The 25,326-nt window shown below is 38.8% G+C and overlaps 1 protein-coding gene across 1 annotated transcript in view; it reads right to left on the bottom strand.

The window, feature by feature from the left end:
* wdr19 (WD repeat domain 19) overlaps nucleotides 1-25,326 on the bottom strand; it is a 42,543-nt gene that overhangs the window by 3,599 nt on the left and 13,618 nt on the right. The window contains exons 18-35 of the mRNA XM_061922733.2: nucleotides 23,842-24,001; nucleotides 23,658-23,768; nucleotides 23,467-23,576; nucleotides 23,334-23,391; nucleotides 22,041-22,187; nucleotides 21,890-21,972; nucleotides 21,744-21,827; nucleotides 21,512-21,658; nucleotides 18,552-18,676; nucleotides 18,354-18,463; nucleotides 14,773-14,919; nucleotides 12,903-12,999; nucleotides 12,697-12,821; nucleotides 10,250-10,331; nucleotides 10,020-10,170; nucleotides 4,268-4,391; nucleotides 4,122-4,198; nucleotides 3,900-4,016 (exon numbers count right to left, since the gene is read on the bottom strand). Coding sequence (XP_061778717.2) covers nucleotides 3,902-4,016; nucleotides 4,122-4,198; nucleotides 4,268-4,391; nucleotides 10,020-10,170; nucleotides 10,250-10,331; nucleotides 12,697-12,821; nucleotides 12,903-12,999; nucleotides 14,773-14,919; nucleotides 18,354-18,463; nucleotides 18,552-18,676; nucleotides 21,512-21,658; nucleotides 21,744-21,827; nucleotides 21,890-21,972; nucleotides 22,041-22,187; nucleotides 23,334-23,391; nucleotides 23,467-23,576; nucleotides 23,658-23,768; nucleotides 23,842-24,001 — 2,053 coding nt within the window. The 3' untranslated portion in view covers nucleotides 3,900-3,901. The remainder of the gene's footprint in view (nucleotides 1-3,899; nucleotides 4,017-4,121; nucleotides 4,199-4,267; nucleotides 4,392-10,019; nucleotides 10,171-10,249; nucleotides 10,332-12,696; nucleotides 12,822-12,902; nucleotides 13,000-14,772; nucleotides 14,920-18,353; nucleotides 18,464-18,551; nucleotides 18,677-21,511; nucleotides 21,659-21,743; nucleotides 21,828-21,889; nucleotides 21,973-22,040; nucleotides 22,188-23,333; nucleotides 23,392-23,466; nucleotides 23,577-23,657; nucleotides 23,769-23,841; nucleotides 24,002-25,326) is intronic.

Here is a 25,326-nt window from a genome sequence, read left to right as displayed (position 1 = left end):
TTTTGTGAGTTTATGCACTGTGTTGGTTTTGTTCTTTGAACAAGGTGATGTTCATGCACGGTTCATTTTGTGCACCAGTAATAAAACTTGGTAACACTTTAGTATGGGGAACATATTCACCATTAATTAAGTTTCTTATTAACATGCAAATTAGTAACATATTGGCTCTTAACTAGTCATTAAGTACTTATTAATGCCTTATTCGGCATGGCCTTATTATAACCCTAACCCTGGCCCTAACCCTTACCAAATAACTCTAAATTAAGTCTTTGTTACTTAGAATATGTTCCCCTAGTGTCCAAAAAACTCTAAATTAAGTCTTTGTTACGTAGAATATGTTCCCCTGGTGTCCAAAAAACTCTAAATTAAGTCTTTGTTACTTAGAATATGTTCCCCATACTAAAGTGTTACCAAAAACATATAACTTTGTCTTGAATTTGGAAAAAAAAAACATTTTATTTTTCACTAAATAAGGGTTCGGTGAATGCGCACATGAAACTGGAGGGGTTCGGTACCTCCAACAAGGTTAAGAACCACTGAACTAAACGGTGTATTGTTATGCCAAAAGCATGCATTCAAAGTAGAATTTGACATTAGTGCTGTCAAGTGATTATTTTTTTAAATCAGATTAATCACATTTTTCAATTTGGATTAATCGCAGGTTATTATTGGCTTGCATAATTCAAATTCACTTGAAAAAAAGATCCCAATATTTGGACACAAATGCAATTGTATTGTCATAATAACATCAAGGAACCTTTTTTTTTTTTTTTTCTTGAATGCACATAATTTTTTGCTCAAAACTTGGTAACAGGTTTTTATTTAGTCCAGTCAGAGCAAATTTTGAAGTGAAATTTCAGATTTCAGAGTCTTTGCTCATCTTTGCACTGATGTATGCATTGACCTGGGGCCTCACGTACAGAGAATTGCGCGGCTTTCATACTAAATATGGACGTACGATCAAATCCAGAAAATGGTGTACACAAGTAAAAATTCAGATGTTTTAAAAGTGTTTGCACGCACAAATCCTAAGCACATTTCTTGTTACATCTCAATCTACTTGGAATCCTCCGCAGACATGTGCATGGCTTGGCAGCGCAGAACGTCTCGATGCACGGAGAACGTAATTTCCGCTTTTTCCTTTTCAGCAGCACGGCGGCGGATAATAGCTCGGTAGCGGTCTCCTTTGTTTTTTAACTCGATGTTCCCGCAATGGCCCATTGCAAAAGGACTCCCACAGGGAGTCCTTATGCAATGGGACATAAGGACCTTCATGGTGACATGAACCCCATGTCATTTGTAGATGGTACAAAGTACTGGGATAGACTGCTACCGGAGTGTTATCCGCTGCGCTGGAATGTAACCGTGTTGTTGTTGTTGTAAACATAGCAATAAAAGATCAATCTAATAGAAATAAATGTAGTGTTTATCGTGTGAGGCAACGCAAATACGATGCAAATACAAAATAATGACCCGCAAATAACAGTGTAACCCTATAATTAATCCGGGTTGTCGGGGACTGTTATTGCCGACAAACACGAATCGCCTTCCTGCCCGTCCCTTCAGTCCGCCTTTTTGCCCGCTCATCGTGTTTTGTGATTTTGTGCCTGAGCCTTTTGTTGCAGTGCCTTTTTTTGTATTTGCACCAAATGTATTTATTTTTGCATCATTGACAGTGTGGATAATAAAGGACTTCACACACTCACCACTATGGAACTTGGATTTAAGCTATTTCGACATAAATGGAGTGCTTACCCAAAATCAACAGGAAACGTCCCCGGTCAGCTGGACCAGACGAACAACTGTCCATCGAGTTAGTCACTTTAGTATTGATCATGATACAAGCAGCACGCCATGCGTGTTAGTACAACTACAGTACATACGCTGTCTGGCTAGCACAGCTGTGTACAAACAAAACATGAAATGTGGGCTACTACTTTACAGATACTGTAATATGATTGTTCATGTTTTTCAATCAGTACAAATTGGTGTCGTATCGCATTGTGTTGTGCATTACAAACTAAAACGCGTATCGTGCTGATGTAGAAGCTAGCTTATCTCTTGCTGTAGTTAGCTTTTACGGCTAATACCGTAGCATGGCGATGTGTTAATACGCCAGAAAAATAGTTCCTCAGTGTTCACTCTTACAATAACAATGTCGCTACAGCTTGGTTTTTATACATGTTACGGAACGTCCATCCATCCATTTTCTACCGCTTGTCCCTTACGTGGTAGGCTACCACTGGTAGCGGGGGGGTGCTGGAGCCTATCCCAGCTGCACACGGGCAGAACGTAAATGAAGTATTGCTGACGGGTTTTGAATGCATTTTTAAAGGGATTTAGATGTACAATTGATTGCTCCCATTAGCTGCATTGCTGGCCACCTAGAACGAGACTATTTTTACATGGTAGAGTGCAAAAAAAATCAACACCTTTTGTCTTTTTTTCTCTCATGATGATTGTGAACGACAGGCAAAATTCCCCCCAAAAAGTGCAGTTCCCCCTTAAATACATATTTCTTTTAACCTTTTACCAGTGGTGTGCCGTCAGGGCCAGCAAGGCCTTCTCTGCTGGCCTAACATAACCAGAAATCATGATCATAATTAAAGATACAATTATTTTTTTATTTTCTTATCCTAAATATCTAAAATTATTCATATTCTCTTCATGTCATATTATGCTCCTTCCAGTGCTGTTGTTTTTAGTTTTAGTTTGTATCCAATCAGAATTCAGCTAGCTTATGTTGCCATGCTGTACCAAATCTGCCAGACGCCTTCAGAATCAACAATGCAGGCGTCCGTGCACTGTAAGTGAACGGGCACATACAGTTGATAGACAGTTGCGATAGCCAATCAGATCACGAGTTGTTGTCAGTAAGGCCTTCTAGCTGTCCTCACGTTGAACGTGACCGTTAGCGGATGAATTTGAGAACACGTAGAGTTGAGAGACAGTTGTGTTAGCCAATCAGATCACAAGTTGTTGACAGTAGCTGTTCTGTTACAAGTAAAAGTTGTAAACTCTTGTTGTTAATGTGTCATGCTTGTCATTTGATTAACATTGTTACATGTATATTTGTCGCCATTAAGTGGTCAGGGCAGTTAATATATATTTGATAAGTGTGTACCGGTACTTTGAATCAAACTTTATTGACCGGAAGTTGCATAAGCCAAGCAGAGAAATTTACGGTATATGTTTTAATTGCTCATTCGTTTTGATTGATTTTTAAATGCGCCAGAAAATTACCCGTTTTGTATACTGTTGATGTGAGTCAATGCCCAGTAGGGTGTAAATGTGTTCCTGTATAGTATTTCTCCAGCAATGGTCATGTGGTGACATCAATTATGGTATTTTGAGAGGTAATCATTGAAGTCGGACATCACTGAAGGCCTAGGTGGGAAACGCACGGCCCGCCACTGACTTTTACAAATTAAAATATCAGAGGCCCAACTGCATCCTTTGACTCTTTAGCAGAAAAAGATTGCACATCTCTGTCCTAGTTGAAAAAAAAAATGCACCTAGCTTTAGCACACAGAACAGTGTATTCTTATACCACAAGCCTGCTGGACACTAAACACTGCTGGAATGTAGCAGCAGAGTGCGTCAAATACGGCCGCAAAATTCTACTTTCACAAAATAAAAGTAAAATAAAAATAAAAGTTCATGAGCTGTCGTATGTTTATTTCATCAGAAAAACTAACATCACGTCCTTGCTAACAGTCATCGCGCCTGTTTTTTATTTGGCCATACTGTCTTTATATGCGACTCTGCAGCAAAGTAATTGAAGGCGTCCTCCATGGTAGGAATTTTATTGGAATATTATTGACAGACTCTCAATTCCATGCAAAATCTGCTGGATGACAAGAACAAAGTCCATGTATATGTGTACAACTCTAAGTCACCTTCACTGATCCAGTTCTTCAGTTTGCAGGTATTTGGAACAATCTGTGATCTTCTTCACCTGCTGGGCAGTCAGGGTCTCCGAGCACATGGGACACACTGTCTCACTCTCTAGCAACCTAAAATCAAGAAGACCTTTTTGAAATACTGTAGATTTTTGGTATACCCTGTCACCTTTCCCATATTCTACGTAGTTCCACAACAACAGTGTGTGTGCCACCTACAAGATGAACTGTGAGTAGAGTGCTGGAAATTCACAATGAGGACACACGGACCAGTCTTCTTTCAGCATGTGACGACCCTGACAATGTGAAGATAAAGCAGACATAAGACACAGAGAGGGGATTTTCCAACAATTAGGTGAACTTACTGTGGCAATGCAGTAAGGCAGGTTGTTCTTGCAGGAGATACACAGCAGTTCATTCTGTGGTAGTTGGAAGCCACAGTATGGACACGGCGTAGTTTCCTCTTCCTGCTCTGACATATCGGGACGCCTGAGGAAATAACAGTCAAGTATGTATGAAACGGGACATGCATTGTTGGAAAGTATTCCATTGGATATCTGGGATTTTTTTTGTCAATTCTGATATATACACAGATGAAATCTCATTTAAATGGAATGGTACATTCAGCTTTTTTATATAATCAAACATATATAGATTATTATAATGAATGAAAACCTTTTTTTTAGCTTTTTCAACCATGTGAAAAAACGTTAACACCGTTTTGCCCTATATAAGATTTTAAAAGGGACCTCTGATGATTTTATTCGACATATAAAACACTTCTTTAGTTGTGGTCTATATCAGGGACCCAACTTTTTCACCCACTCAAATAATAACACTGAATTAGTCATTTTAATCATATTCAATAATTATACCAGGAGAACAACCTTGTCAAATGATATGAAACCATGTGTTAATCACAAAGAGTATTATTTATTCAATCAATCATTTAAATTGTATTTGTATAGCCCTTAATCACAAGTGCCTCAAATGGCTTCACAACTCACAAGGACATTCCCTGATGTAAACCAACATAACACATAAACCTGATTAGAAAAATAAGTACTAACTAAATGCATAAGAAGGGACTCATAGATAACTGATTAAAAATAAATGTACTAACAAATGATGTGGTGCTAAAATAAATTAAATAAATAAATAATTAAAAAAATATGTTACTCAACTAAACTGTCAATAAAATAAAATTGCAACTGAAAAGTGTGGGGCGGCGTGGCTCAGCTGATAGAGCGGCCATGCCAGCAACTTGAGGATTCCAGGTTTGATCTGCGCTTAAGCCATCCTAGTCACTGCCGTTGTGTCCTTGGGCAAGATACTTCACCCACCTGCTCACAGTGCCACCCACACTGGTTTAAATGTAACTAAGATAATGGGTTTCACTATGTAATGGGCTTTGAGCCACTAGAGAAAAGCACTAAATAAATATAATTCACTTTACTTCACTTCACAAAATACAGCTTCACCATTTTATTCATTATTTTTGCGCTTACAAAACTTTTCTATGACTTTAGAGCCAGACTTCTTTTGTTTGTTTGATATTGTCATGACTGCCGCAAGTGGTGAAAAGGTGCAATACAACGGAGTGCTAAGAAACATTTATTTTTAGTGGGCCTCTAGAGCATGGGTGTCAAACTCTGGCCCACGGGCCAAAATTAGCCCGCCGTGTAATTTCACTTGGCCCTTGAGGTGATATCAAATTAACACTAGAGCTGGCCCGCCGATTATATACAGCGGCGGTGCCGCGGTAACACCGCATTCACCGCCAATTCTCATACTTGACTAGGGCTGAAACGACGCGTCGACGTAGTCGACGTCATCGACGTCATCGGTTACGTAAATACGTCGAGGACGTTTTTGTTCGTCGACGCGTCGCATATTTACGTCACACTACCGTCATGGCGGAGCGCAAAGCAGACGATGCGAGCGGTGCGAGCGAGGGGAAAAAAGCACGCCAAAAGTCGTCAAAAGTGTGGAGTATTTCAATAAACGACCTAAGAAGAAACGCTACTTTTACTCCGCTACTTTTATCTACATTCAACTCGCTACTAATTTTTATCGATCTGTTAATGCACGCTTTGTTTGTTTTGGTCTGTCAGACAGACCTTCAAAGTGCCTGCCTTACTGGTGACGTTTCACTTCGTTCCACCAATCAGATGCAGTCACTGGTGACGTTGGACCAATCAAACAGAGCCAGGGGTCACATGACCTGACTGGCTCCGAGCTAACTTCGGGTGTTACCATTTAGTGGTCAATTGTACGGAATATGCACTGTACTGTGCAATCTACTAATAAAAGTTCCAATCAATCAATCAAAAGTGTGAAGGAAAAAAGACCCTTTTTTTATTTCAACCGTAAAGACTGACTGCACAGTTCCTGTCTTCACAATAAAAGTCCCGCTCCATCGCGCCTGCGCTTTCAAAATAAGAGTCTCCGAAAGCCAGCGCAAACAAGCTAGCAAGCTACGGAGTTTGCCGCCAATGTATTTCTTGTAAAGGGTATAAAAACGAATATGGAAGGTGGACAAATAAGATGCCAAATAACAACCACTTTCATGTGGTATTAGACAGAAAGGAGGAACTTTTTTTCTCCTCCATTTGAAAACGTGGACGTTACCAGCACTGCTTCCTGATTACAATCAATGCAAGTCATCAGAATCAGGTAATACACCAACTTATATTATTGTCTTCATGAAAGAAAGGAATCTATATGTTAAACATGCATGTATATTCATTAAAACACCTTTAACATGTAAACAAAAACGGCAAAATAAATAAATATAAATTATATACTGTATATATCAATGTATGTATATATATATATATATATATATATATATATATATATATATATATATATATATATATATATATATGTGTGTGTGTGTGAGTGTGTGTGTGTGTGTGTGTGTGTGTGTGTGTGTGTGTGTGTATATATATATACACATATATATATATATATATTTAAAAAAAAATATATATATATATATATATATATATATATATATATATATATATATATATATATGATATGTGTGTGTATGTTACTCAGTACTTGAGTAGTTTTTTCACAACATACTTTTTACTTTTACTCAAGTAAATATTTGGGTGACTACTCCTTACTTTTACTTGAGTAATAAATCTCTAAAGTAACAGTACTCTTACTTGAGTACAATTTCTGGCTACTCTACCCACCTCTGCTAATAATGTTGTTGTATGCACACTGTGTCGAGCGGAAATGGCCTATCATAGCAGCACAACGGCAGCGTTCTTGCCATCACCATCAACTAGTCAATCGTCCGCGTGAGTATACGTTGTCATCATTACACAAAAACATGAATGTGTCATTTGTATCTGCGTTGTAAATTCATAAACTAAAGCACCGTTTCGCTCTGAGAGGAGCGTTTGGCGTGCCTGTTCAGTGTTTACAAAGACGCGCTCCTCTTTAACGTTAATTAGTTGTGCAAATACCTTTTACAACACTAACAATTACGTATACTATGTACAAACGAACAATTAACTTTCACTTTAATCATACTATCATTGTTGTGTTATTAAGCAAAATAAGCAAAAGTTTTACTTTTGTTGAAATGTTTACACTGTTGTTACAGAATATTTCGTTTTGCACTTTTTTGAATTGGATGTTTATCTTTATTTTTGCACATTTTAAAGCAAAATAAGCAATACTTTTACTTTTGAAATGCTTATACTATTGCAGAATATTAAGATTTGCACTGGATGTTTACTTTTATATTTGCACATTAAAAGCAAATAAGCTACTTTTAATTTTGTTAAATGTTTACATTGTTACAGAATATTTTGTCATGTTGTTGTCAATGTTGACTGAGTGGCCATACTTTTTTTTTGTAAATAAAAGCCATGCCTTTTGAAAAAACTGGCCTACATTTATTTTTTCATCTTCATTTTAAATAAAAAAAATAATCGGTAAAAGGAAAAATAATCGATAGATTAATCGAAAAAAGAATCTATAGATTAACCGATTAATCGAAAAAAATAATCTATAGATTAATCGATAGAAAAATAATCGTTAGCTGCAGCCTTATACTTGACAACCCTCCCGGGAGACTCCCAAATTTCAGTGCCCCTCCCAAATATCGCCACGTCCGCTTTTCATCCAGTCCAACGAGTGCTGGTCCAGTCACATAAGATGTGCGGCTTCTGCACTCACACACACGTGAATGCAACGCATACTTGATCAACAGCGATACAGGTTACACTGAGGGTGGCCGTATAAACAACTTTAACACTGTTAGAAATATACGCCACACTGTGAACCCACACCAAACAAGAATGACAAACACATTTCGGGAGAACATCCGCACCGTAACACAACAGAACAAATACCCAAAACCCTTTGCAGCACTAACTCTTCCGGGACGCTACAAGGTGTGTGTGTGTGTGTGTGTGGGGGGGGGGGGATTTGGTGGTAGCGGGGGTGTATTTTGTAGCGTAGGGGGGGGGGGGGGGCGTCCCGGAAGAGTTAGTGCTGCAAAAGGGTTCTGGGTATTTGTTCTGTTGTGTTACGGTGCGGATGTTCTCCCGAAATGTGTTTGTCATTCTTGTTTGGTGTGGATTCACAGTGTGGCGTATATTTCTAACAGTGTTAAAGTTGTTTATACGGCCACCCTCAGTGTAACCTGTATCTCTGTTGATCAAGTATGTGTTGCATTCACGTGTGTGTGCATACAGAAGCCGCACATATCATGTGACTGGGCTGGCACGTTGTTAGAATGGATGAAAAGCGGACGTGACGACAGCTCGTAGAGGACGTTAAAGGCAGTGCCTTTAAGGCACGCCCCCAAGACTGTGGTCCGGGTGAACTACGAGATATAATGACTGATGAACACCTTCGTTCGATAATGAAGGTTGCCTTAGCTCAAAGCCTGAGCCCCGACATTAATGAACTAGCATCCAAGAAAAGATGGCAGGTATCTGGCTTGGGCACATCAGATTAGATCAGTGTGTTGCAAACTGAGCAGTTTAAAGTCCTGAATGGTTGGTTTATTCATTGTTATTTTATTTTCAAATTTATTAGCCTGTGGAAAAAGTTAATGTTGATATTTACCTCAGAAGGCTGCAAATAGAAAAGAGGCATTACATTTTTATTTAAATTTTATTTGATATATATTTGAAACTCGATTTTGCATGTCGCTATACATTTATATAAGCCTTGCTTGTTCAATATTCAATGCAAAACTTGTTTGGGTCCCTATTAAAAGGTTAATTTGTTCAACCTTGGCCCGCGGCTTTGTTGAGTTTTAAATTTTGGCCCACTCTGTATTTGAGTTTGACACCCCTGCTCTAGAGGGTGCTCGCAGCCAAACAAACACCGGTCTAAGTAAAATGTATTGGATATGCTTTGGCGTAAATTTTACTCCACGGTCACTTCTATGAACCATTTTTTCGGTCTGTCTGCAAGACATTTGTTTGTTGAGGCGTTCCCAGATTACAAATGAAACCACACTCCAACCTCTGCAAAAGTATCAGAATGTATTTTATGAAAAATGTACACTGTTTAAATATATATCTTGAAAACAAACATCAGCGCAATTTTTTTCCAGACATTCAAAAGTAAGCTTCGGAAACATTTCGTAGATTCACGCTTTCGATCGATACAGAGCTGCATAAAAAAGCTCATTATAGCAGCATTTATTTCACTGCATGTTGCATATCAGTGTTATTATGCAGATGCCAAGATTATATTAAAATAATAATTTATCTTACTTTATCTTGTGTTGGCCTCATACAGAGCTGTTCCCCCTCTGGCTGATAGCTTTACTTAATGTCCGAATAAGTGCATCTACCTCACTGTGTTGTCATAACGTAGCAAGACTGCAAACCCCGCAAACAAAGACATCAACAACTGTGTGCAAGCTCACACTAAAATACATCAACCTTATGATTTGATGCCTTGGCATTATCATGAGTATCCAACATTGTAACAACATTCATAAGTCAGCAAAGACAAATTTCAATATAGGTCCCCTTAAAAATACAGTTAAAAAGACACAATAATAGATCAGTATCTGGTACAGTGTGAGAGTATGTTAGTCTATATCAGGAACTCACGCTGGTCACTCACCGAACCATAGCCTCAATCTTTTTCCTGTAATTCTGGTGGATTTCGTTTCGGTACTCGGGACGCATCAGCATGGCCGCAAAGCCAAAAGCGGAGTTCTTTAACCCAGCCCGGTGGCATTCAATGACCGCTGATGTCAGAATGGGTACAACATCTGGACCAATACAACATATGTGTAAGACCTCTGGAATTACCAATAGAAGGTATTGTCTACTTTGTGCATGTGTACTCACGTGCAGGAAACTTGCTGATATTTTTGCTGACACGAATGAGCATGTGTGCCCCTTTAAGGTGGTCTTTTCGTTTGATATGGATCTGTGAAGAAAACATTTTAGAACATTTAGGCGTACAATGGAAAGGATTGACAAAATATTACTAGGACAAACTGTACATTCACAGGCATGACTTTTGTGCATTTGGAAACAGCTCATTCCTTTGCTTTCAATATAAGAATATGATGTTTGAATGACTCCATTGTCCACCTATGTCCACTGCTTATCCTGTTCAGAGTTATGGTGAAGCTAGAGCCTAGTTTCGCTGACATTGTGTGAGAGATGGGGTAAAGGACACATATATACACACAACCATTCATACTCACCAAGCGGGAAAAACTGCAAATGCTCAGACTAATAACGAGTCACATACCATTGCCTACAGGATTTGTATTGTAATTATTGTGGTCTAAAATGCTTGATCGGTGTTTTAAGTCTTTGTTTTAAATGTGACACACTGTAATGTGTGGTCACATTAAGTCCTCTATTGCAGTGGTCCCCAACCACCGGGCTGAGGCCCGGTACCGGTCCTGGATCAATTGGTACCGGGCCGCACAAGAGATGAAAAATAAATAAATAAATCATTCAAATTTCTTTTTATCTTTTATTAAATCAACATAAAGAACACAAGATACACTTACAATTAGTGCACCAACCCAAAAAACCTCCCTCCCCCATTTACACTCATTCACACTCATTCGCACAAAAGGGTTGTTTCTTTCTGTTTTTAATATTTCTGGTTCCTACATTATATATCAAGATAGATCAATACAGTCTGCAGGGATACAGCCCGTAAGCACACATGATTGTATTTTTTTATGACAAAAAAAATAAAATAAATAAAAAAATACCATACCCCCCGGTCCGTGGGACAAATTTTCAAGCGTTGACCGCTCCGCAGTTACAAAAAGGTTGGGGACCACTGCTCTATTGTATTTACGTTGGGAATTGTGTGTCCCTTTTACCACCAGGGGGCATTGCCATCTCAGGGAGTCAGTTGGGAAAGCAACTGACTAAACTCAATCACAATCTGCAGTCCATTTAGAGCAGGTGATATATTACTTTTTGCAGAGCAATCACTTGGCTCTTCAGAAATATTGGACCATTTCTACAAAGTAGTGATCATGGACTTTTTTCTGTGTTCTGTTATGAGTTGGATTTCTATAATCGGCAATGATATGATATTTTGCAGCCAACCCGCTCTTAATTGGTTCCGGACATGACCAAGATAAATACATTCCCGTAAAGTAGAAATCATTAATCATAATTAAAATTATCTACATAGCTAGAGAATTTGAAAAAAATGTTTTAAGACCTTCTGTATATATTTTTCAACATTATAGGAGCCCTATAGACATTAGTTACCTTTACACTCTTACACTCTTAGTCATCCCTAGCCAACTAGTGCTTCAAATATTAATACTTCACCACATTGCAAAGGACACCAAACCAATCAGAGCACACTGTTCAGTATCATAACCACTGATTGGCTCAGCCTCAATTAGCATTACTGTATTGGATTAAAAAAGTGTAACGGTAATTAAAGAGTGTTATTTCTTGTTTTTCTTGAGAGAAATATTAAGACATATTCATTAGGTTGTAAACAGTCTTTATGCGATAGCAATGAAAAATTTGATTTATAATTAAAAAAAATCCAATTTGCTGGAATTAATTTATCATGGTCATGTCCAGAACCATTTAATGGCAAGAAATAGAAGACAAATGCAATAATGCTGCCTTAGGCTAAGCGGCCTTGATACTAAACAGTGCGCTCTGATTGGTTTAGTCCCAATACAACTGTAGTGTTCAGGGTCTCTGCAGGTTTAAACAAGTCAAATTTAGGACTTGTTAAAGCTTTTTAAGACCATAACAAATAAAATAATTTAAGACCATTTCACATTCATACGGACAAAAAAAGCACAAAGACATAAAAGAAAATCAGAGGAACAGAATAAATTGTAAGTATATCAATTAAGTCACTGCTCTTTCACATTGAAAAACAAAGTTGTTAAACTACGTAACTAAAGAAACCAGAAGCCTCTCTATTCTAACCTAATTAAAACTATATTAGCAAACATCATAACAGCCATTTTTCAGATTTGCCATAAAACTATTTTCTTGCAAAAGAGGCAGTGTGCTTCATATCAACCAGAACGTCAGCAATGATAGAGAATAGCACAACAATATATCGTCTGTGAAACGGGACTGTTAGCATCTATGCTAAAGCTTAATGGTAAACTTTTGCAGTGTTTTTGTGGGTGTCAGAATTGTGGATCCTTGTATAGTTGTACGAATGTTTGTGGCGTTTCACCATTTTTTGACACGGATTTATCCCGGATTTTTGACTTTTACATTATCATTTCCATAAATTAATGCATCCAGAAGGTATTTGCTGTTTGTGTACTAACCTTTCCAAGCAGGTATGAGTGCAGGATCATTAGGTTTGTGGCCATTTCTGCAGGAATCTTTATGTTGTGGGCCTGAAGCTGTGTGTACATGCTGAAAAGCACGTTGTGGGAGCTACGGTAGTTGCCTGGATAAGATATAGCAGACAATCACTATTTGTGTCACATTTGTAATCCTGTTGGAGTCAGTTTTGGGAAAGTGTTTATACCGGCATTCTGCTCTTCTCTGGCAATGATGATGGCGGTGCGGCCAGCTTCTCTATACTGCTGCAGTGCCATGTAGAGACGGAACAGGTACTTTGCATCCTGTATTAAAAGTCAAGACCCTTGCAAAGTCAGATCACCGTTAAAACCGTATTTAAAAAAAACAAACAACCTAACTCTCTGTTTTCAGTCAAATGTAGATAAATGACTGATTAACCCCAGGAAGAGCAGATGGGGGGTTTAAATATTGGACAACAAAGGGTATGTCGACTATTGGCGATCTCTATGACAGACAATAGGGAATTTGTGTTATTTGAAGAAATAATCAATAAATATAATATACTCCAAAATCACTTCAGCTAAGATGTGTCATTAGAATACAACAAAACCAAACAATATGCATCCCTTCTATGTCTACCATTGAGAACTTAATCAGAATTTTTCAGCAAAGGGCTAAATTTCCAAATTATATAAATGTCTGGTGGATGGAAGTACATAAACATATCTGGAAAGGCTGGAAGAGTAGAGAAAAGAAGAGTAGGAAAATAGACGAGTGGGAGAAGGCATGGACTAAAGTAAAGTCAAAAACTATTAATACCCACTTGTAGTTATTACAATATTACTGGCTAAAGAGAACATACATTACTCCAGAAAATCTCCACAAATATGATCAATATATACCTGATACGTATAAAGTTTGAGGAAGAAAATGGTACATTGTTCCATTGCATTTGGCTGTGTGAAAGATGTACACCAATGCATCAAATATATTTTAACAAATTCAACTGCCATTGGTCTGTTATCCATGTTAGATTTGTACCCATAAAATATAAAACTTAAAAAGAATCAACAACATTTTTGTGGGCTTAAGTACCGGTACATAATATTGGCCAACAAAGTATGGAAAAACACTAAAATACTAGCAATCAGCAGATCATTGTCCAAAATATCTACAACCCTTACTTTAGAGAAAAATGCATACCGGTACATGATAAAATATCAACATCTTTTTCACCAAATCTGGAACCCTTTTATTTGGTATGTGTCTTAAAAAGTATTGACAAATGTGTTGAAATCCACTGGGGAGCCTTTTGCAGTAGATAATTCTCAAAAAGGTATGGTTTTTCTCGTTTATATGTAAAATGAACAATGACTGAGTGGGATTCCGACAGATCTGACCCCCTCACCATTAGTTGTGTTTGTTGTTAATGTGTGAGTTTTTTTTTTTTTTTAATTCTCTCTTGCTCGACACAGGTTAGTACGAGTTGTATTTGCTGTTAAAGAAGATAATAAATAGAATGTTGGTTAAAAAAAATCGATCAACACTTTTAAACGTAACAAAAAAATGGAGAAAGTTGGCAACCTGTGGACGAGAGAGCAGACAGCTCCCTCGTTTTCCTTATGTCCACAAGACATAACTATGACTTTGGTGGTGTTTTTTCTGTAATTATAATTATTATTATTAGTTACAATTAATAAAATCTGTACAGAAATTTGATAATAATCGTTTACTTCCATCTAGTGTCTACTTTTAACTCTGTACAGTATAAAATGAAAAATATCATTACAGTATTTCTTTTCCAATTTTTGTTGCAATCCTGTGCTTTATGAGGTAAATGTTACAAGGAAGACTTAAACATTGATAAAAAATTCATAAAATCACAAGTTGATTTAATGTTATTGAAGAAAAAAAGGCTCATACCATTGCAACTTTTGCCGCAATTTTTTTGAAAAAGTAGCCACAAATTTAAACATTCTCGGCCGCAACAGTCTGAAAAAAAGCCTGCGGAATCTTGGAGGGATTTGTGCAAAAAGGGTTTGTGCAAAAACTGTCACAATAAAATGTAAAAAGGAAACGGGAATAGTTTTAATCACCTTTGGGATGCCATCACTCTCCCCCATCAGGTATTCTATCAGTAGATTGGTCAGGGAGGTGTCTTTAGCTAGGCCCACCGTCTCAATGGCCATGTCCAAAGCCAGGCTGTCCTCTGTATTGGGGCACTTTAGGAAGTGCTTCAGGGCCTGAGGCAGAAACCAAATGGTTTAAACTAGTGTGGATGTACATAATTAACATGTAATGAAGAGATAATTCAGGATTGTCATTTTTCAGAGTCAGTGATGTCCAAACTGTGTCTCAAATATTATAAGTGTACCGAAATGAGAATCTTACAACGACTCACGATCGAATTCTATTCCGATTCTTGCAAGGCCCTAACCACGACCCATCAGGAGCAAGGGTGAAGTGTCCTGCTCAAGGAAAACAACGGTCGTGACTATGGCGGAAGCCGGGATCAAACCAGGAACCCTCAGGTTGCTGGCCGCTCTACCAAGCGCTCTACCAAGCGCTCTACCAAGCGATCCACGGCGTCGGCTGATCTTAAACCTTCCTTTTCCACTTCTGTGGGAGGGAGGCGAGCTAATACCTGCTAAGGACTCGCATACCTAAGATGTGTTGGAGGAATAAATTGTTTGCATTCATATTGTTTTTTTCAATTATTAAAATTGTTTTTCTTGTGTACAGACAAATAGTTTTTAGTGAATAAGAAATAAATCCGAGTTTTAGCTGTCATATCAGCCTTTCTCTGAGAGGTTGCTGCTTTCTGGTGTGACGTCACGTCTCTAAAATCTCCTATTACATAAAAAAATATTTGTCTATACACAAGAATATTAAAAAAAATAGTGCTGGGATTATGTTTCTACATGGTGGATAGGGTTGAGGCTTGTCACGACGCTACGCAGTCAGACACGTGCCTCTGGCCGGCCGAATCATACCGTTGATGCCAAAAAACTCGCTGGAAATTGGACGCCACACCCCAGAGGTATAGCTCTCTTCTGAAAAAGGTAATGGTTCTTCCGCAGGTTCCAAAACAGAAGCTTTGTTACGACTTACTTCCTCTATTTCATGGGTGTCAAACTCTGGCCCGCGGGCCAAATTTGGCCCGTCCTTGTAATTTCACTTGGCCCTTGAGGCGATATCAAATTAACACTAAAGCTGGCCCGCCGATCTTCCCGGGAGTCTGCCAGCCAGCCTGCCAGCCAAACGAGTGCTGGCCCAGTCACATAACATGTGCGGCTTCTGCACGCACAAACATTAGAATGCAACGCATACTTCATCAACAGCGATACAGGTTACACTGAGGGTAGCCGAATAAAAAACTTTAGCACAGTTAGAAATATGCGCCACGCTGTGAATCCACACCAAACCAGAACCCTTTGCAGCACTAACTCTTCCGGGATGCTACTAGGTGTGTGTGTGTGTGGGGGGGGGGATTTGGTGGTAGCGGGGGTGTATTTTGTAGCGTCCCGGAAGAGTTAGCGCTACAAAGGGTTCTGGGTATTTGTTCTGTTGTGTTTATGTTGTGTTACAGTGCGGATGTTCTCCCGAAATGTGTTTGTCATTCTTGTTTGGTGTGGATTCAAAGTGTGGCGTATATTTCTAACAGTGTTAAAGTTTTTTATACTGGCACCCTCAGTGTGACCTGTATCGCTGTTGATGAAGTGTGCGTTGCATTCGCTCGTGTGTGCTTACAGAAGCCGCACATATCTCGTGACTGGGTCTGAACGATGTTAGAATGGATGAAAAGCGGACGTGACGATAGCTCGTAGAGTACATTAAAGGTTAATTTGTTCAACCTTGGCCCGCGGCTTTGTTCAGTTTTAAATTTTGGCCCACTCTGTATTTGAGTTTGACACCCCTGCTCTTTTTAGTCAAGTTTAATCAAACCAACGACCTCACAAACTCTAGTTTTGCCTTTTTTTGGGAGGTGGAAAAAGTTGCAAATGAGATTTCACTTTAATAAAACTCTCATAAGCACCTTTAATTAACTTTGAAATATTCACATATACAACTAAGTGCTTGAGCACATCTATGTGACGTTACTGACACTTAGTGACCAGTCTACATACAGTATCACCATCTGTTTGTTTCTCCTAAAAATGCCATAGATTTGACTGATCGTCTATGATTGATCTAATGAAGTGTTTCTAAACTATAGGGCCAGGGCCTATTGCTGGGCTGGCAAAAAATATCGGTTTCTCAGCTATGGTTTGTATGGGCCGCAGCGGTACTCAGTAATACACTTTCACCACTTGGGAGTAGTAATGACAATATCAAAGAAACAGAAGAAGTCTGGGGCTGAAGTCATAGATTTCTTAAGCACAAATAATCTGACTAAAATGGTGGAGCTGTATTTTGATCCATCCATCCATTTTCTACCGCTTTGTCCCTTTCGGGGTTGCGGGGGGTGCTGGAGCCTATCTCAGCTGCATTCGGGCGGAAGGCGGGGTACAATCTGGACAAGTCGTCACCTCATCGCAGCGCCAACACAGATAGACAGACAACATTCACACACTAGGGTCAATTTAGTGTTGCCAATCAAACTATCCCCAGGTGCATGTCTTTGGAGGTGGGAGTACCCGGAGGGAACCCACGCAGTCACGGGGAGAACATGAACTCAAGACCTTCGTATTGTGAGGCACATGCACTAACCCCTGTTACACCGTGTTGCCTACAACACAAAACGTATAGGTTAAACATAACCAATGTGTATAATGCACCTGCCATGGTTTTTACATCTATAATTAGCCATAGGAATGTAAAAAGTTGCAAATTTTACAGTATTCGGAATTAACTCATTAAGTTTTTGTCGCCCTTGGCATGATCCGTCACCCAGGTCATGCCATGATTTGGGTTTGGTAGTTTTTCTGTTTTAGTCTGTTTCCTGGGTGCACCCTCTTTCCCTGTTTTCTGTTGGTTTCCATGGGCACTGATTCTCCTTACCTGATTTGCACTTTAATTTTATTGACAGTTTACTTTAGAAATGTATTTATTATTCCTATTATTGATTTAGTGTATTTATTTTATGTACATTTATTTTTCATCAGTTATCTACTGTATATCTTTGACAATATTGGAAACTGTAAGTATGCTAGATATAACCAATAAAATGAAGAGTAAGATTATTAATTCAGTGTTAATATTAAATTGGGTCCCGTGCCACTCTGTAGTGGTAGTGGAAAAGTTGGGCCCTGAGGTCAAAAAGGTTAAGAAACCCTGAAGTAATGAACCAGATTCAACTATAAAAATCTTTAGTCGAAGACAGCCCTAATAAAACATGTTTGAAGCAAGTTACATATTACGAAAGCTTTGCTTTTGGCTGCTGTGTGATGTATACACGCAGCAAGTAAGGACGGAGATGGATAAGATGAACAAGATGTGAATCGTTTTTTCCGCCAGCCCCAGTACTGGGGCATTGGCATACATTGCTACGACTTCTCCGAATTATTCACAGCAAAGTTGGAAGTAAAATGTAGACTCAAGGAAAATTGTTACAGCTCAATTCTAATTAATTATACGTGTTCCTTCCTTTGTGTTTTAAACCTTGTTGCAGGCTTTGCAGTAAGCACATTAACCTATTTGCTTTACTGGAAATCAAAGGATGGTCACATGATCTTACTCTGCTGTACTGCCCACACTTCTGAAAGAATTTGCCAGCCTGCAGGTGGTTTTTTTCCGCCTCAAAGTAGAGTGCGATGCTCTGATAGTCTTGCAGCGTTGCATCAGAACCTGACAAAACACACACCGCAGCAGTCATGCTCAGCAACAGTCCGACTCAGTCACAGTGTTTCAATTTAAAGTGCTGACGTTCACAGACCGATGATGTCAGCATAGACTTCCATCTGCCTATGCTGCTGGGCTAGCTGGAAGGCTTCATCGTTGCACTGAGAGAGAACCAGGAAGTGGATGGCAGAGGCGTAATCACTCAGAGACAGGAAGAACCTGCAAACAAATCAGAAGGGCCTTTACGTAAAAAAAAGAGCTGAGGGAAAGATTGAAAATCATTGTGTTCAAAGTATTTTGGGTCAAAATACATTTGGAGACATGATGTTCAACACAAGTTTTTTTTTCTATTTCCTGCATCTTCAAAATAATTTGAACATTTCTATTACATTAAATAGCACAGTTTTATGAAAATAAGATATGAGTTAGGCTGTCATATACAACAGACCCTTTCCAAAAAAATGTAATATCATGGAAAAGTGTATTTATTTCCATAATTCCATTCTTACACTTTCATAGATTATAGATTCACGGCCCACAACTTAAATGATTTCAAGTATTTAGTTGTTTATTTGTACATAATTTGGGCTTCCAGCTCATAAAACCCACAAAATCAGGTTTTCAAAAAATTAGAATAATCTAAAGAAATCACCATTCTCAGTTTTTGCAGAAAAAAAAAATTGGGATCACATCGAATCAATCAATATATGGTCTGAATGTGGTGGTTTTTGAAGCTGTGATTCCCGCCTCATTCCCCTCTTTCTGGATCTCTGCCAGATTCATGAATCTTCTCTGTTTGAAAGTCCGCAGAAGCCCACTGTCAGCTCTTCTGCTGGTGCATCTTCTCCTGACACATTTTGCCCTTCCACTAGACTTTCCATTGATATGCTTGGACACAGCGATCTGTGAACAGTCAGCCTCCTTAGCTATGAACTTTTGTGGCTTACATCTTATGGAGGGTATCAATGATGGTCTTCTGGCCAGTTGTTAAATCTGCAATCTTCCCCACATTGATCCTAACTGAGACAATTGAACCAAAGTGAAGGTAATTTAATAACACCTGGGGAAACCTGTGCAGGTGCTTTGAGTTTAGGAGATGAGTAGTGTGTGACACTCGGTTTAAAACATTCATGTCCTGTAAAATTTGGGCTGATTTCTTCAAAGTATTCACATTTTTTGAAATCCTGTTTTCATGGGTTTTGTGGAGGCCCAAATTATCTACAAATAAACAACTAAATACTTGACATTGTTTAGGTTGTGTGCCCTGAATCTATAATCTATGGAAGTTTAACGTTTTGAATGGAATTATGGAAATAAATACACTTTTCAATGATATTCTAATTTTTTGGAAAGGGGCTGTAGAGCAGTGTTTCTTAACCATAGGGCCGGCGGGCCGATTGCCCCCTGGAGGACTGCCAATAAATATCTGTTTCTCAGCTGTAGTTTGTGTGCGCCGCAGCCGTACTCAGTTGTAATACACTTTTCCACCACATGTGGCAGTAATGACAATATCAAACAAACAGAAGAAGTGTGTAGCCAAAGTCATAGAGAAGTATATTAAGTGCAAAAAATATTACTAAATTGGTGAAGCTGTATTTTCATTTGCACTTCAGTATTATTGACAGTTAAGTTAAGATATATTATTTTAGTTTTTTATTTTAGCACAACATAATTGTATGTAAATAATTTTTTGTCAGTTATTTATGAGTCTCTTGTTTTGCGGTATTTAGTTAGTACTTATTTTTCGAATGAGCCTGACCCAAGTCTAATGTTTATGTGTTAAACAAATAAAAACACACATGATTTCATATCATTGACAAGGTTATAAACTGAAAGTAGGTTAGATATAAATATAATTGTTGAATATGATTAAAATCAAGAGTAAGATGTCATTCAGTGTTGATATTTGAGAGGGGCCCTAGCCCCTTTCTAGTGAAAAAGTTGGGCCCCAAGGTCAAAAAGGTTAAGAACCCCTGACACACAGTAAGTTTCAAAAAGGTTTTTGTGTGTTAGTTTGACCAAACTTTTACAATATAATGAGATAACAAGAACCATCTCAAAAATAAGAATAACCTCAAAGTTATGGGCGGATTTTCATTTTCAAGTAATTACATTTTATTGATGATCCAGATCATTTCTACTATTTTACCTTGCGTTTACGTTAGGAGGCTCAACATCTCTGTGTGAGCATGCTAGCGGCCCCGGGCCCGCCTCCACCCACAGAGACAAAGAGAGTGGATGACTGACTCATTTGATCTTGGTCTTAATAGTTTATCTCATTTTAACAGACTCTTTTTTTCACTTTATTGAGTATCATCAGACTTTCAGAAAATGTCCAAAATTGGATAAGGAACAAGTGATTAGATTTTGGGGGTTATTTAGATCACTGCCTGGATTAAGGAGTTTAAAACATCAATGCTAAAACAGTGCTACCTCGGTTTTCATCAACAATCCGTTCCAAAAGGTCCAATGTACAAAATGTGAAGCTATATTTTCCTAAATAAATAATGTAAATCTAATAAACCTATTTTAGACACTCAAAAATAAGAACACAAAATCATGTTTGATTAAAAATAATAATAATTTTATATGAAGAAAACATTGTGAAATACACAATAATGCTTTGCTATGATTTATTTCTTTTTTTGGTCCAATGATGTGGGTTTTTGCAGCCGTACTCCATAAAAACCAGCATTGAGACTGAGTCTTAAAAGCGTGGGATTCTTAAGCACTCAATTCTGTGAAATGATTCGCAGTTTGTTATGCGCAATGTTTGGTCATACGATAACTGACAGAAAATATGAAAACCGAAGTACCGCTGTACTGGGTTTCTAATAATTAGAAAAAATAGGTTAGCTAAAATATTGGAAACATCTCTGTATCATGCAGTACAATTATACACCCCTGCAAGCTATATCCACAATAATAAATATATTGTTAAACTCATACCACTCTTTGTGTCAGTTAAGGTGACGATTATAATATTTGATAAAGCTTTTCCATTGGATCTCTGTACTGTATTGGAGTGGAAAAGCTCACACTACTTAGTCCTACCTGGCCACCATCTTTGCTCCTTCAACACTCTGCGTCTCTCTAACAATGCGAACAGCACCTTCTGGATTCTTCAGGTGATCCAGCAGCACCCGGGTTACATTGTCCCAGTCTTTAGCACTCCCATAGGCTTGTGCTGCTTCCTTATACCTGATGCACAGAGAAACCATTATACTGTTTTTTTATTGCTTTTCTATAATGGCCTTCAGTGGACACACTTAAACTAAGAACCTACTTGCCATCTGCCTCCTTGGCTTTAGCATACTGCAGGTGGATCTTAGAAGATGTGACATTAGGGAGCAACTCTCCCACCTTTGCCCTAAAGAGATGAACAGTTAAATTCTCAAGTTTCAGTGTTGGTGTTTTTTCAGTTTGTCTCACCAGTTTTTGCAGCGAATATAAACCGATGCCGCCTTGTCGTAACACTGTCCTTTTTCATAGAGCTGGGCAGCTTCAGAAAATTGCTATGAATCAAAACACAAGAATCTAAGCAACAAATTAACTGATGTTGAGATATAGCAGTAACTCATACCTTCATGCTTTCCAGTATGGCTGCACATTCTTTCTTCAGAACTCTACTTGGGTGCTGACCAGCCTGGGCCACTCCCCTCCTTATGTCCCCCATCCGAATGGACATCCTGGCCACACCAGCCTGGCACACCTCATCATGCTCCTGGAACTGCACCCCCAGGAGAAAATAAAAGCACAGAAAACAGTCAGAAAAATAGATAGTACTCCCCTCATTCAGATTTCAAAGTCTGAACCAAGTCTGGACCAAGCATTGTTAGACTGGACAAAAGATGCTTGTGGACTCCCTTGTTGACACATCATATTTTAGCTGTAATCAAATAATTCAGTTTCTATAAACGCCATTTATTTTATATTGATGGAAAAAAGAGCAGCAGTAACACATTTATTCAGGCATGACTATATTATGCTCCTGCGCAGTCACTACGCCGTCGCCTCCAAGGCCTGGAAAAGACACGAAACAGGCCCCCAAGTTCAGTTCAAAACTAGGGAGCAAATCCCTAAAGACACTAGGGCGCGCCCGTGCTATAAAAGAACTTGAACCAGTGTAAACACATTGGCGGATCTTTGCATTGACATTGTAAGGCCGGCATCCAAAGTGGCACCTGTATTTTGCATAACAGAGCAATTTTTTCTCAAAGTTGTAACTCTGACCAAAGATATGAACCAAAGATAAAACGTCTACTCCAGAGGATGCTGGTTTTCAAAAAAGGAATAATAATAAAGGTAAAAAGTCCAATCCTTAGTTTTTTTGGAAATGTCCCACTGAGAACAATTCAGTTATAAAGCTTTTTGTCTCGTCTGAACGTGTGCTTTACAATTGTAGGGTAGGGGCGGTGGTTTTTTTAGAGTGAGAAACCACTCTCACTCTGGTTGACGAGTTAGTTGTTGGAATCAAGCATTTTGAAAAAAATGCACTTTTATTGTGTTTTGCTTCGTTACGGTGGACATTTTGGCTCTTTAGCAGAAGGGAAAAACCAGGAAATGATATACGAAGAATAGTCGACCAATCACAACTGTGCGGTCTGCAGTGTCGTTGATGCAAATTTTTTGAAAGCATCGCTCAAGGGTATGGAGGTGTAGGCGCCATACCCTTCATTAGAAGTGTTACTGCATCCTACAAAACGACTCTGGTGTACATAGTGAAACATACTGTTAATTTTCCCTTTTGAGAGTTTTAAGTTGTTGTTGTAGTACACTGCGTGCCAAAAAAGGATACATTTGGATACCCTACCAAATGTGTTTTGGCCATATCTGCTAGTTTTGTCATCATGAAGATCAAATGCATTGCACTTACTTTATTATTATGGGTCATGCCTTTCTCGTAGTGAGAAAGAGCATTCATGTAGTCTCCACTGCAGCGAGAGACAAAAAAAAAGTGCATCAGTCTAACATCTCAGATGGTTAGCGGATGATGTGTGCATGCTTACATAAACTCCAGATGAACAGCATATTCTTTGGAGAGAAAAGGAATCTGGTCTTCTGCTAACCCCTTGGCTAACTTCAAAGCACTGTCCCAATGCAGCAGGTCTCTCCTCATCTGTAACACATGAACACAGTAACCTCCATCAACTGGTTGGTTTAGAATGCAAAGACTAAAAACTGAGTGTGTGTATTTTACCTCCAGGGCAGCTATCGGGCAACTAGAGGCCAGATAGAGATCCTGAGCAAGACAGTAGTCCTCCAGAAACATGGCCAAATGACCTGCAAGTAACTTATTATCCTCGATGCCCTATGAACAACAATTAAATGAGTGTTTCATCTAAATGATACGTACAGCTTAATTTGACAGTAAGTAGCTGTACCTGTGTAGCCTGCAGTGACAGCACCATGCCCACATTGCCAATCATGCGGTAGAAGTGGATGGCCAGCTCCACCTCCATGTGGACCAGACAGGCTTTGCCAACCTCGGCTTTGTCGGCGTCACTGCCCGCCCTCAAACACAGATCCCAAGCTTCATGGAACCTGAAGGCCGACACACACAAAAAAATACATAACTGTCACATCAGCATCCTAACCTTGACAAATGACACCTCCCACCAGTGTTGTCTTTGTAGGAAACAGAGGCAACAATCACCCTGACACCTGGTGGAAAAATACATATTGTGCTTCCTTTTTCTCCTTGGATTATGGTGTGCGTGTTGGGTCACGTGAGAGGACATTGCTGCCGGGTGTGTGGCATTGTGGGAGTGTTGTATACTTTCTAGTGAGTGCATATACCTGTAAGATTTGTGACCGAGAGCAGTGGTTTTCAAACTTTTCTCACCATGTACCATCTAAAAAAAACTTGGCTTTCCATGTACCATCCTAATGACCGACAATGAACTACAGTAGCGTAGTAGTCCTAAGTATTCATAAAAAACAAGGCAGAGGTTTTATTTAATATTTTTGGCCACTGTAACATTACACACAGTTTGAAAAGTAACACTGTGTTTAAATCTAGAAAAATAAAACACTTTACTTCAAGTGATTCTTTGGCGTATTACTAAATAGAGCCTGCGTACCACTAGTGGTACACGTACCACATTTTGAGAATCACTGACCTAGAGTATGATGGCGGGGTAAATTTGGTCTATTAATTCACATTTTACAAACTATTTTTGCTTCTCAATGGTGTCTCACGTTTCAGGTCGGCAAAATTTAAGTTGAAAAACACCTCCCGATGGCCAGTCCACCCCTGTAACCTGCTCTCTTCCTGGTCCGATATAATACGCTGTAAACTATAAGCGTAATATTACAAAAGCAGTGTTTGAAAAAGTTATTGATCTCACTCACCAGTTTAAAAGCAACACAGCAAACATTGCTAAATAATTTCTATCACTAATATTTCTCTCCTGTGAAAGATTGCGACTCGCTCTTATCTCGTATCTGACCACTGATTGGTCAGGCTGTCAATCAGTGTCAAGAAGGCAAGAAGGAAAACCAATCTATGAGCTTGTGGGCGGTCGAAAAGGACAAGTTTCAGTCTGAGCGGGGATTTTCAGCCTGGCACTAATGTTTGACTTCTCCATTTTAATAGCGTTACATTATTTTCGGACGGTAAAAAGTACAGGGAATAAAAACTGCCTTTTACATCACCATTGAGACACATGTTTCTCTCCACATTCATGTTATCATGCTCTAACCTGTGCACCAGACAACTATAATTTAAACCCCTTTTTGTAGGCATTTTAGAAGCACTCCTGCAGTGCAATCTACAAACGTTTGTACAACAGAACTCACTTTTTCACCACGCTGTAGGTACAGTTCACTCTGGGAGACGCTGGAGCCTGCGCTGGAATGATCCAGAT

This window comes from Nerophis lumbriciformis, linkage group LG27 (genome assembly GCF_033978685.3).
Source record: "Nerophis lumbriciformis linkage group LG27, RoL_Nlum_v2.1, whole genome shotgun sequence".
Lineage (NCBI taxonomy): Eukaryota > Metazoa > Chordata > Actinopteri > Syngnathiformes > Syngnathidae > Nerophis > Nerophis lumbriciformis.
This window is presented reverse-complemented; position numbering and strand designations above follow the sequence as displayed.